General features: G+C 43.2%; 1 protein-coding gene across 3 annotated transcripts in view; it reads right to left on the bottom strand.

The window, feature by feature from the left end:
• Window positions 1-12229, bottom strand: part of galnt9 (polypeptide N-acetylgalactosaminyltransferase 9) — a 223090-nt gene that overhangs the window by 34408 nt on the left and 176453 nt on the right. The window contains exon 10 of one of the 3 annotated variants that reach the window (XM_063074082.1): window positions 10800-11439. The exons of the other annotated variants lie outside the window; for them this stretch is intronic. Within the exon in view, the coding sequence (XP_062930152.1) occupies window positions 11416-11439 (24 nt within the window). The 3' untranslated portion in view covers window positions 10800-11415. Of the gene's footprint in view, window positions 1-10799; window positions 11440-12229 lie in introns of those variants that run through there. 3 annotated transcript variants of the gene reach the window in all.

Genomic DNA, 12229 nt, shown 5'->3' with positions numbered 1-12229 from the left:
GAATTGATTAGAGAGCTCAAGGTAAAGGAACCCTTAGAGATAAATTATTATAATATGATAGAATTCACCCTTCAATTTGAGAAGGAGAAGCTGAAAGTCAGATGTATCAGTATTCCAGTGGAGTAAAAGGAATTACAGAGGCATGAGAGACGAGCTGACCAGAAATGATTGGAAAAGAACATTGGCAGGGATGACAACACAGCAGCAATGGCCAGAATTTCGGGGAGCAATTCAGTAGGTGCAGTATACAACCCAAAGAAGAGAGACTCTAAAGGCAAGAGGAGAGGCTGTACTTGATCTAGTATTGGGAAATGAACCTGATCAGGTGTCAGGTCTCTCAGTGGGAGAGCATTTTGGAGATAGTGATCACAATTCTATCTCCTTTACCATAGCATTGGAGATGGATAGGAACAGACAAGTTAGGGAAAGGTTTAATTGGAGTAAGGGGAAATATGAGGCTACCAGGCAAGAAATTGGAAGCGTAAATTGGAAACAGATGTTCTCAGGGAAACGTACGGAAGAAATGTGGCAAACATTCAGGGGATATTTGTGTGGGGTTCTGAGTAGGTACATTCCAATGAGACATGGAAAGGATGGTAGGGTACAAGACCTGTGATGTACAAAGGCTGCTGTAGATCTAGTTAAGAAGAAAAGAAGAACTTACGAAAGGTTCAAAAAACTAGGTAATGATAGGAAAGTAGAAGATTTTAAGGCTAGCAGGAAGGAGTTTAAGAATGAAATTAGGAGAGCCAGAAGGGGCCAGGAGAAAGCATTGGTGGACAGGATTAAGGAAAACCCCAAGGCATTCTACAAGTATGTGAAGAGCAAGAGGATAAGACGTGAGAGAATAGGACCAATCAAGTGTGACAGTGGAAAAGTGTGTATGGAACCGGGGGAAATAGTGGAGGTACTTAATGAATACTTTGCTTCCATATTCACTACGGAAAAGGATCTTGCCATTTGTAGGGATGATTTGCAGTGGACTGAAAAGTTTGAGAATGTAGATAGATATTAAGAAAGAGGATGGGCTGGAGTTTTTGGAAAGCATCAAGTTGGATAAGTCACCGGGACCAGACGGGATATACCTCAGGCTACTGTGGGAAGCGAGGGAGGAGATTGCTGAGCCTCTGCTAATGATCTTTGCATCACCAATGAGGACAGGAGAGGTTCTGGAGGACTGGAGGGTTGTAGATGTTGTTCCCTTATTCAAGAAAGGGAGTAGAGATAGCCCAGGAAGTTATAGGCCAGTGAGCCTTACTTCAGTGGTTGGTAAGTTGATGGAGAAGATCCTGAGAGGCAAGATTTATGAACATTTGGAGAGGCATAATGTGATTAAAAGTAGTCAGCATGGCTTTGTTAAAGGCAGGTCGTGCTTTACGAACCTGATTGAATTTTTTGAGGATGTGACTAAACTCATTGATGAAGGTAGAGCCATAGATGTAGTGTATATAGATTTTAGCAAGGCATTTGATAAGGTACCCCATGCAAGGCTTATTGAGAAAGTAAGGAGGCATGGGATCCAAGGGGACATTGCTTTGTGGATCCAGAATTGGCTTGCCCACAGAAGGCAAAGAGTGGTTGTAGATGGGTCATATTCTGCATGGAGGTCGGTGACCAGTGGTGTGCCTCAAGGATCTGTTCTGGGACCCCTACTCTTTGTGATTTTTATAAATGACCTGGATGAGGAAGTGAAGGGATGGGTGAGTAAATTTGCTGATGACACAAAGGTTGGAGGTGTTGTGGATAGTGTGGAGGGCTGTCAGAGGTTACAACAGGACATTGATGGGATGCAAAACTGGGCTGAGAAGTGGCAGATGGAGTTCAACCCATATAAGTGTGAGGTGGTTCATTTTGGTAGGTCAAATATGATGGCAGAATATAGCATTAATGGTAAGACTCTTGGCAGTGTGGAGGATCAGAGGGATCTTGGGGTCCGAGTCCATAGGACACTCAAAGATGCTACGCAGGTTGACTCTGTGGTTAAGAAGGCATATGATGCATTGGCCTTCATCAATCTTGGGATTGAGTTTAAGAGCTGAGAGGTAATATTGCAGCTATATAGGACCCTGGTCAGACCCCACTTGGAGAACCGTGCTCAGTTCTGGTCGCCTCACTACAGGAAGGATGTGGAAACCATAGAAACGGTGCAGAGGAGATTTACAAGGATGTTGCCTGGATTGGGGAACGTGCCTTATGAGAATAGGTTGAGTGAACTCGGGGGCTTCCCAACTGGCTGTTGATAGAGTAGCAGCGCTTTTATAGGTGCTCCTACTCTTTTTAATTAACTGCTTCCAAATTGTTTTGGAAACTTACTTTTAAACGCAATACTGCTTTATAACGAGTTGTGCTAAAACTACTAAAAGAGAAGAGGACCCTCCAGTAACTTTGAAATCTATTTTGGTGACACTTTGGCAACATAAAAGTGAACTTTTGGAGGAGTTACAGCAACTCAGTGCTGAATTTAAACAGATGGATGGAAAATTGGATTCTATTCAAAAAACTTTCAGTGAACATGATAAACGGATAACAGAGAACAAAGATATTTTGTCAATGTTCAACTTGAAGATTGATGACCTGGAACAGATCTGTGATAAACAGTTAAAGGTTAATGGAATATTAAGACAGAAGGTTATCGACTTAGAAAATAGAAACAGAAGAAATAATCTACATATTCTGGGTTTTAAAGAGCCATTGGAAGGCAATCAGCCTTCGGAATTTTTTGCAAACCTTCTGGCTAATTTATTTCCGAATATTTTAAAATCTCCACCTAAAATAGACCGAGCTCACATCACAGATCACCTGAACCAAGACCTGCTCTGGGAGTTCGACCCTGCTCAGTGATAATTTGTCTTCACAACTTTGAAACAAAGGAACTTTTAATTCATGAAGCTCGTCGGAAAGGTATGATTGATTATGAAGACCAGAAGTTCAGAATTGTGGAAGATTTTTCACCCGAGCTGTTGAATGAACACTTCAAGTTTAAAAAAGTAATGCCTGAGCTGTATAGTAAAGGTTTTAAACCCTCTCTTCGATACCCTGCTCATCTTAGAATTATTTTGAAAAATGGCTCTCAGAGATAGTTTCGCTCGACCGAAGAGTTACAGGATTTCTTGAGTGCCGAATCAACCTCAGAAGATTAACTGTTCAATAACTCTTTACACAAATTTATGTTGTGTCTGCTTGATGGATCCTTTTTTTAGAATCAACAGTCTAACTGTTTATTACTTTCTTTTATGAACAATTGTTTTTCTTTACTTCTGGTATACTTTCCGATCTAATTTTTTTTGTACTTTTATTTCCTTGTTTAGAAAATTAAGGATTTAATATTAGTAAGTTTTCTTTGAGTTAATACTTTTAAAGTTAATATGTTTTGAATTTTCATATATCTTTCTAATATTTTTATACTATAATTTTTAAATGAGGTTTTTTTAATATGTTTAATTTTGCTCTCTTTTTCTGTTATGTCTTGTTGGAATGCAGTTTTGCCTTGAAAAATTTTTCTTTTGGAGCTCAGCCAGTAGATTGTTTTGGGAGGGATGGTTGGTTTAGCTGTCGACTGCCCTTTGGTTGATTTTCTCTCTTTGGGCGGGGGGTGGGAGGTGGTTATCAGCTGTTTGGTTCCCTTAGCTTCATTTGTTGCTTGGTTACTTTTTCTTAAAGCTCATTGTTTGGATTTAATATATATTCCAGCGGTTTTTATTCAAACATCTCCTTTAAGCTAGGGGCCCCCAACCTTTTTTGCACCACGGACCGGTTTAATATTGACAATATTCTTGCAGACTGGCCGACCGGGGGAGGTGTTAATCACAACTGAAATATAGGTGATAAGTCAACCTGGAGTATTGTGTCCACACCTGGAGTATTGTGTGCAGTTTTGGTCCCCTAATCTGAGGAAAGACATCTTTGCCATAGAAGGAGTACAAAGAAGGTTCACCAGATTGATTCCTGGGATGGCAGGACTTTCATATGAAGAAAGACTGGATGAACTGGGCTTGTACTCGTTGGAATTTAGAAGATTGAGGGGGGATCTGATTGAAACGTATAAGATCCTAAAGGGATTGGACAGGCTAGATGCAGGAAGATTGTTCCCGATGTTGGGGAAGTCCAGAACGAGGGGCCACCGTTTGAGGATAGAGGGGAAGCCTTTTAGGACCGAGATTAGGAAAAACTTCTTCACACAGAGAGTGGTGAATCTGTGGAATTCTCTGCCACAGGAAACAGTTGAGGCCAGTTCATTGGCTATATTTAAGAGGGAGTTAGATATGGCCCTTGTGGCTACGGGGGTCAGGGGGTATGGAGGGAAGGCTAGGGCGGGGTTCTGAGTTGGATGATCAGCCATGATCATAATAAATGGCGGTGCAGGCTCGAAGGGCCGAATGGCCTACTCCTGCACCTATTTTCTATGTTTCTATGTTTCTATGTTTCTATAAGTCACTTACCAGTGGTTAATACACTCAATTTTGTTTCTAAAAGGGTTTATCTTACAAATTTAATATTAAACACACAGTGCATATTTTCCTCGCATGAATATAGTGATAATTCAATTATAAGTCATAAGGGGGTTCCTTATGTCCAGTCTATTTTGCAAATTTAGTTTTCATTGCATTCATTGCAGAAAACTCCACTTTGCAGAGATATGATGTTGGAAATGGAAGCAACGTTTTCAGTGCTTTTGTGGCTGTCTCAGGATATTCAGCCTTGACTTTGATCCAGAATGCCGGCAGAGATGTTATGTCAAACATACTTTTCAGCCCACTGTCATTTGCAGGCTCAAGGAGTTGATCTTCTTCCTGCGCTGACGTGGATGATTCACCGGGGACATTCACAAATGGGTCACAGACCCATTCCTTTGCACGTCTTGGGTCATTTGCGGTTGGGAAGTAATACTTGAATTCTGTCGACAGCGAGGATAGGTGTTCACGCACCAGCTGTGAGCCTCAGTCTCCCCCAAATTCCCAGCTAATGTTGGGAACATGTCAAATATGCCCCTGTCCACTCACCGTCCCCACAGTTCCAGTTTGGCTGTGAAAGCAGACACTTTATCTGCTAACTTGAAGACAGTTGTCATTCTCCCCTGAAGTGACAAATTGAGTTCATTGAGCAGGTTGAAGATGTCACACAGATAAGTGAGTTTTGCTATCCCCTCCTCGTCACTTAAGTGTGCTGCCAGTGGTGACTTTGTTCCTGAAAGAAATCTCTGTAGCTGCTCTCTTAACTCAAAAACCCTGGCCAGGGCTCCCCCCCTTGATAGCCACCTGACTTCAGTGTGTAAGAGAAGCGTTTGTGCTCTGCATCCATTTCCTCGCAAAGCTGCTCAAACAGTCGTGAGTTAAGAGCTTTTGCTTTGATGTGATTGATAACTTCAACAACATCACTCAATACGCTGTTAAGATCAGGTGACATTTTTCGGCTAGCCAGCATTTCCCTGTGTGTGACACAGTGTGTAGACTGACGTTCAGGAGCATCCTCTTTGACTAGGGTAGTGAAACCAGTCTCGTTCAGCCGTTCCAACAGCTGTACTTCGATGTCATCGATTCCCCTTGAAACTGTGGTAGCTGAAAGAGAAACCTGTGCCATCTTGTTAGCTGCAGCTTCTCCCAACAGTTCACGGCACATGTCCTTGGCAGCAGGCAGAATCAATTCTTCACCAACAGTGAAAGGCTTCTTAGCCTTAGCAATACGGCTAGCCACTAAGTACGACGCTCTCAGAGCAGCAGCATTTGTGGAGGTGGTGGCTCTAGCACTTGTTTCTGTCTCGCTTGCTCACCTTTTTTCCACTCAAAAAACTCAACAGGTTTGTCTTTAAGTGCAGAGTGCATGGACTCAAGGTTCCGAAGCAGTTTTGAGGGCTTCATTGCCTCATTAGACAGCTTGTCTCCACGTATCACACACAGGGGACTTGGAGCATGCGAGTCACCGGTCACAATAAAGCCATATTTTATGTACGACTCGTCGTATTTTCTGTTAAAGGAAGCTTTCTTTTTTTGCAGTCTCAGCCTCGGCTGTCTCTGCGTTATCATCAACGTTAGGCCTTTTATGTCCCCTACCACCTCTTTCAAAGAAACTCCCAAGCGACGTTTGTTTTCTACTCATCGAGTAGTTGTAGGTTAATGACCAACTGATGTCCTCGTGTGGGTAATGACCTCGCGTGCGTTCAAGTTCAACAGTAGGCGTGACAGGGAATGAGGAAAGGTGCAGTTGACTCATATCCTTACCTCACGGGCCGGTAGCACATGCTTTGCGGCCTGGTGGTTGGGGACCACTGCTTTAAGCAATATTTAAAATGGACCATATTTTAAATTTATTTAGTTTTAAAGTGAAAGGATTAAACCATCCTGTGAAACGTATTAAGATATTTAATTATATTAAGAAATTGAATGTCTCAATTATTTTTTTACAAGAAAAACATGTTCGTAAATGTGATAATTTATGTCTTTTCAGCCGTTGGAAGGGTTTGTCTTTCCATTCCTCCTTTCAGGCTAAGGCAAGAGGAGTTTTAATTCTTATACACAATTCAGTTTCTTTTGTTCAACATAATGTAATATCTGATACCAATGGGCGTTTTTTTATAGTCTCAGGGAAATTAGATAATAAATTAATGGTTTTTGCTAATTTGTATACCCCGAATATAGATGATCCAGGCTTTTTTGAATGTTTTTTTTCACCTTTACCAGATTTAAGTTATATTCTTTGGTTTTAGTAGGAGACTTCAACTGTTGTTTAGATCCTGTTTTAGATCGTTCTTCTCCTAAATGATTGACATGTAGTAGATCCACCTCCTTTATCCAATCTTTTCTAATGAAATGTGATATTGTTGATGTTTGGCGCTTTTTGCATCCAACAGATAGAGAGTGCTCGTTTTTTTCTCATGTTCATCATACGTATTCCAGGATTGATTTTTTTTTGTTGATAGCCAATTGATTCCATTAGTTAGATCCTGTGACTATAAAGAAATTGCTGTTTCAGATCATGCTTCTGTGTTTTTATCTTAAGTCTTCTGGGTGTCTCCTGAATAAACAGATTCTGGTGTTTTAATCCAACTCTGTTATCTGATAAGGATTTTAAAACATTTTTGGAGAGACAAATTACTCTTTTTTTTGAAGAGAATATGCTAGAAGAGACTTCTAGTCTTATTTTATGGGATGATTTTAAGGCTTATATTGGAGCACAAATTATTTCTTTTACCGCAAGTGTTAAGGAAAAAGCTAATAAGGAGAGAATTGAATTAGCCAATCAGTTGAGACAATTAGACCAAAAATATGCTTTGGCTCCAGATCCTGCTTTATATAAAAATGTGTTGAAATTAAAATGAAATACTATCTGCTTTTAACTTATCCAATTGAAAATCAATGTTTAAAAGATAAAAGTCAGTTTTATGTTCATGGAGATAAAACTGGTAAACTATTGCTAGGATATAATGTTGAAATGATATAAAGTACTGCTGAAGCCTCACTTGGAATATTGTGAGCAGTTTTGGCCCCTTATCAAAGAAAGCATGTGCTTACATTGAAGATGATTCAAAGGAGGTTCATGAAAATGATTCCGGGAATGAAACACTTGTCATGTGAGTGTTTGATGGTTCTGGGCCTCTATTCTCTGGAATTCTGAAGAATGAGGGAATGACCTTAATGAAACCTATCAAATATTAAAAAGCCTTGATATCGTGGATGTGGAGAGGATGTTTCCCATGGTGGGGCAATCTAAGACCAGAGGACACAGCCTCCAAATTCAAGGGCATCCTTTTAGAATGGAAAAGAGGAGGAATTTCTTTAGCCAGAGTGTGGTGGATCTGTGTAATTTGTTGCCATAGGTAGCCCTGGAAGCCAGGTCACTGGGTATATTTAAGACAAAGATAAAGATTCTTGATTAGTCAGGGCATGAAGGGATACAGGGAGAAGGCAGGAGACTGGGGTTGAGAGGGACTATGGATCTATGATGAAATGTGGAGCAAATGTGATGGGCCAAATGGCCTAATTCTGCTCCTATATCTTGTGGTCTTATGGTCTGAAATATACCCAAAGACTTGGCCTCCACAGCCACCTGTGACAAGGAATTCCACAGATTCACCACTCTCTGGGTAAAGAAATGCCTCCTCATGTCTACTAACACTAAATAAATCAATTATGAAGCAACAGGTTTTGTACCTCTTTCCTGACTTCTGAAAGAACCTGGTTTTAAAAATATCAGAATCCACCAGTGCTGAGATAGTTGGTTAACGTGAGGGACTGAATGGCCTCCCTCACTTCCATTCTGGATCCCAAACAGTCCTTGCAGGTGAAGCAACACCTCACCTGCAAATCTGCCGGGATTGTCTGTTGCGTGTGGTGCTCCTGGTTGTGGCCTCCCATTGGTGAGACCTGTCATAAATTGGGGTGGGAGGGCAAACTGCTTTGTTGAACACAACTGCACCATCTGCCACAAGTGGAACTTCCCGATGGCCCTACATTTTAATTCCGATTCCCATTTCCATTCCAACACGTTCATCCATGGCCTCCTCTTATGCCAAGATGAAGGCACCCTCAGGGTGAAGGAGCAATACTTTATATTCAGTCTGGGTAGCCTTCAACCTGATGGCATGAGTATCGATTTCTTCTTCTGGTAAACAAATCCCACCCCTCTCACCCACTTCTTCTCACCTGCCTATCATTTCCCCCGGGACCCCTCCTCTATCCCTTTCCTCTATGGTCCACTCTCCTCTCTTATCAGATTCTTTCTTCTCCTGCCCTTTACCTTTCCCACCTCCCTGGCTTCACCTATCACCTTCAAGCTAGCCTCCTTCCCATCCCCCAGTTTTTTATTCTGGCATATTCCCCTTCTTTTCCAGTCCTGAAGAAGGGACCGAGCCTGAAGTGCCGACTGTTTATTCATTTCCATAGGTGCTGCCTGACCTGCTGAGTTCCTCCCGTGTTTTGTGTGTGTTACTCCGGCCTTGTCCTCCCTCCATTCTGTTTTTATGTTTAATGAATAAACAGACTCATGAATTTTAAAGACACTTGTTCAATATTCTATCTCTAACCGTGGTAATATCCACAGCCAATCATTCACTGACTATCTCAGAGTCTCAGCACTGCGAGCAATCAGGAATAATGATAAACGTGCTTTCCAGTATCTCATGGGCCAGGTCTCAGCGTTCATTACCTTGATGAAATCAATTTAACAGATCAAGGATGGCGTGCTAAATCTATCCAGTTGGAAATTGATTTTGTCAGTTTTAATTTTGGATTGGAATGGGGCACCACGGTAGGGTAGCAGTTACTGTGACATCTTACGGCGCAGTGATAGGATTCCCATTCCCCTGCCACCGTTTGTAATGACTTTATTTGTTCTACCCGTGACTACATGGGGTTCCTCAAGATCGGAAAGCCCTTCGCTGATCACCTATGCTTCATCCGCCAGAAAAAGCAGGATCTCCCGGTGGCCACCCATTTCAATTCTATTTCCCATTCTCATTCCAAAATGTCAGTCCATGGCTTCCTCTGCTGCCGCGATGAGGCCACACTCAAGTTGGAGGAGCAACTCCTTATATTCCATCTGGGATAGCCTCCAACCTGATTGAATGAACATCAATTCCTTGAACTTCCAGTAATTTCCCCCCACCATTCCCATTCCCATTTCCCTCTCTCACCTTATCTCCTTACCTGCCTAACACCTCCCTCTGGTGCTCCTCGCCCTACCCTTTCTTCCATGGTCTTCTGACCTCTCCTATCAGATACCCCCTTCTCCAGCCCTGTATCTCCTTCACCACCTAATTTCCCAGCACTTTACTTCACTCCATCCCCCTCTACAGGTTCCACCCATCACCTCTCACCTTATACTTCCTCCTCCCCTCCCCTCACCTTCTTACTCTGACCTCATCTTTTTCTCCAGTCCTGATGAAGGAACTTGGCCTGAAATGTTTATTCTTTTCCATAGATGCTGCCTGACCTGCTGAGTTCCTTCAGTGTTTTGTGTGCGTTGCTTGGATTTGCAGCATCTGCAGAGTTTCTCTTGTTTGTTTTTCCTCCAGGTGCTCCAGTTTCCTCGCACTTTCCAAAACCTCCCCCACCTCCTGAACACCTTCAGAGTTCAGGGCCATTTTGATAAGGGAACAGCTTGCAGTAACTTCTAAGATCCGTCAGAGCAACAGATCTCAGTGTCAGGAACTTCCCAGTCTCCACCCAGCTAACGGGAGTCAACTGCCACTTGTTTCCAACTCAGCACCTGCAGCCTATTTAAACCCAGCTCACATCCATGATCTTTGCAACACTTCACCTGCGAATCTGCTGATGCTCCTGATGCGGCCTCCTCTACGCTGGTGAGACCCGATGTAAATTGGGGAGCCACTTCGCTCCACCTGCCAAAAGCGGAACTTCCCAATGGCCAATATTTTAATTCTGACTCGCATTCCCATTCCAACATGTCAGTCCATAGCCTAACCTCGTGCCGCAATGAGGTCACCTCAGGTTGGAGGAGCATTGCATATTCTGACTGGGTAGCCTCCAATCTGATGGCACAAATATCGATTTCTCCTTCCGGTAATAAACTGTTTGCCTCCTCGTCCCCTCTCCTTCTATTCCCCACTCTGGCCTTTTATATCTTCACACCTCCCCCTGGTGCCCTTCCTTCTTCCCTTTCTCCCATGGTCCACTTTCCTCTCCTATCGGATTCCTTCTTCTCCTGCCCTTTACCTTTCCCACCCACCTGGCTTCACTATCACCTTCCAGCTAGTCTCCTTCCCCTCGTCCCACCTTTTTATTCTGGTATCTTCCCCTTTGCTGTCTTAAAGAAGGGTCTCAGCCTGAACTGTCGACTGTTTATTCATTTCCATCGAAGCTGCCTGACTTTTAGATTAGATTATAGATTAAGAGGACACACAGTCCTCTTTTATTGTCATTTAGTAATGCATGCATTAAGAAATGATACAACGTTCCTCCAGAATGATATCACAGAAACACAAGACGAACTGACTGAAGAACTGACAAAAACCACATAATTATAACATATAGTTACATCAGTGCAAAGCAATACTGTAATTTGATGAAGAACAGACCATGGCATGGTAAAAAAAAGTCTCAAAGTCTCTCGAAAGTCCCATCATATCACGCAGACAGTAGAAAGAAGAGAAAAAACCTCTCCCTGCCATGAGCTTCCAGCGCTGCAAACTTGCCGATGCAGCATCCTGGGAGCACCCGACCACAGCCGACTCTTGAGTCTGTCCGAAAACTTCGAGCCTCCATCCAGCCCTCTGACACCGAGCACCGAGCACCATCCCTGCCAAGCGCTTCGATCCCGGCCCCGGCAACAGGCAATAGGCAAAGCCGAGGATTTGGGGCCTTCCCCTCCGGAGGTTCTCGATTGCACAGTAGCAGCGGCAGCGAAGCGAGTATTTCAGAAGTTTCTCCAGGTGTTCCTCTGTGCTTCTCATGTCAGTCTCCATCAACTCAGGATTGTGCACGGCCCCTAGTTAACGCATACAATATCATTTCAGAGCGGCCGCACGCACTGTGTCACGCCGCCGTCTTCCCCCCCCCTCCAACATCCCTTGACTTTTCCAGCATTTTGTGTGTGTTGATCTGGATTTCCAGCAACTGCAGAATCTCTTGTGTTTATAATCCACAATCCTTATTCACCCATCGAACTAGCCAGCCTCAACCAGTTGCTCCCGGCCTTCAGTTACCCTGGGTCCTCGTAAAGTTAAGTATCTGTTCTCTCCTGTTTTGTGGCCCCTCATGGCTTGTTCCTTCAAGAGGACCACAACCTTGTCATGGTTTAGAGGTTTGCGTGCCTCAATGACCTGGAGAGCTACGTTGGCTGGAGTCAGGGCTTCATGCTTTGGCTCTTGGTAGGGTCACCCATGCCAAACAGGTTAAACAGTAGAGGCCAGACTAAGACTGGTCCACCGGTCCTCCAGGTTCGGGTGTTCAACTCAGGGCTAATAACCCTGACTGGTAAAACAAAATTGTTACAGGAACAGCAATGAAGAATTCCTTTACCTGAGTGCAATGGTATTCCTGAGTCTCCTCCTGGGACTTGCATGACTGACAGTAGTGAAAACTGAGAGGAAGCTACTGACATGATGAAGGAAGCCCTGAACACCACCAGAGATGGAGGATCGTCACTGCTACCCTAACTGCCAGTGGCTTTACAGGCAATTGATTGTGGCTTGTGTTTTTGCAGTCAATTATTAAGATACTGTTTACTGCTAAATCGTCTGTGCTACTCTGCTTCTGGGTCAAGTCTCCTCTACATT

This window comes from Mobula hypostoma, chromosome 21 (genome assembly GCF_963921235.1).
Source record: "Mobula hypostoma chromosome 21, sMobHyp1.1, whole genome shotgun sequence".
Classification (NCBI taxonomy): domain Eukaryota; kingdom Metazoa; phylum Chordata; class Chondrichthyes; order Myliobatiformes; family Myliobatidae; genus Mobula; species Mobula hypostoma.
This window is presented reverse-complemented; position numbering and strand designations above follow the sequence as displayed.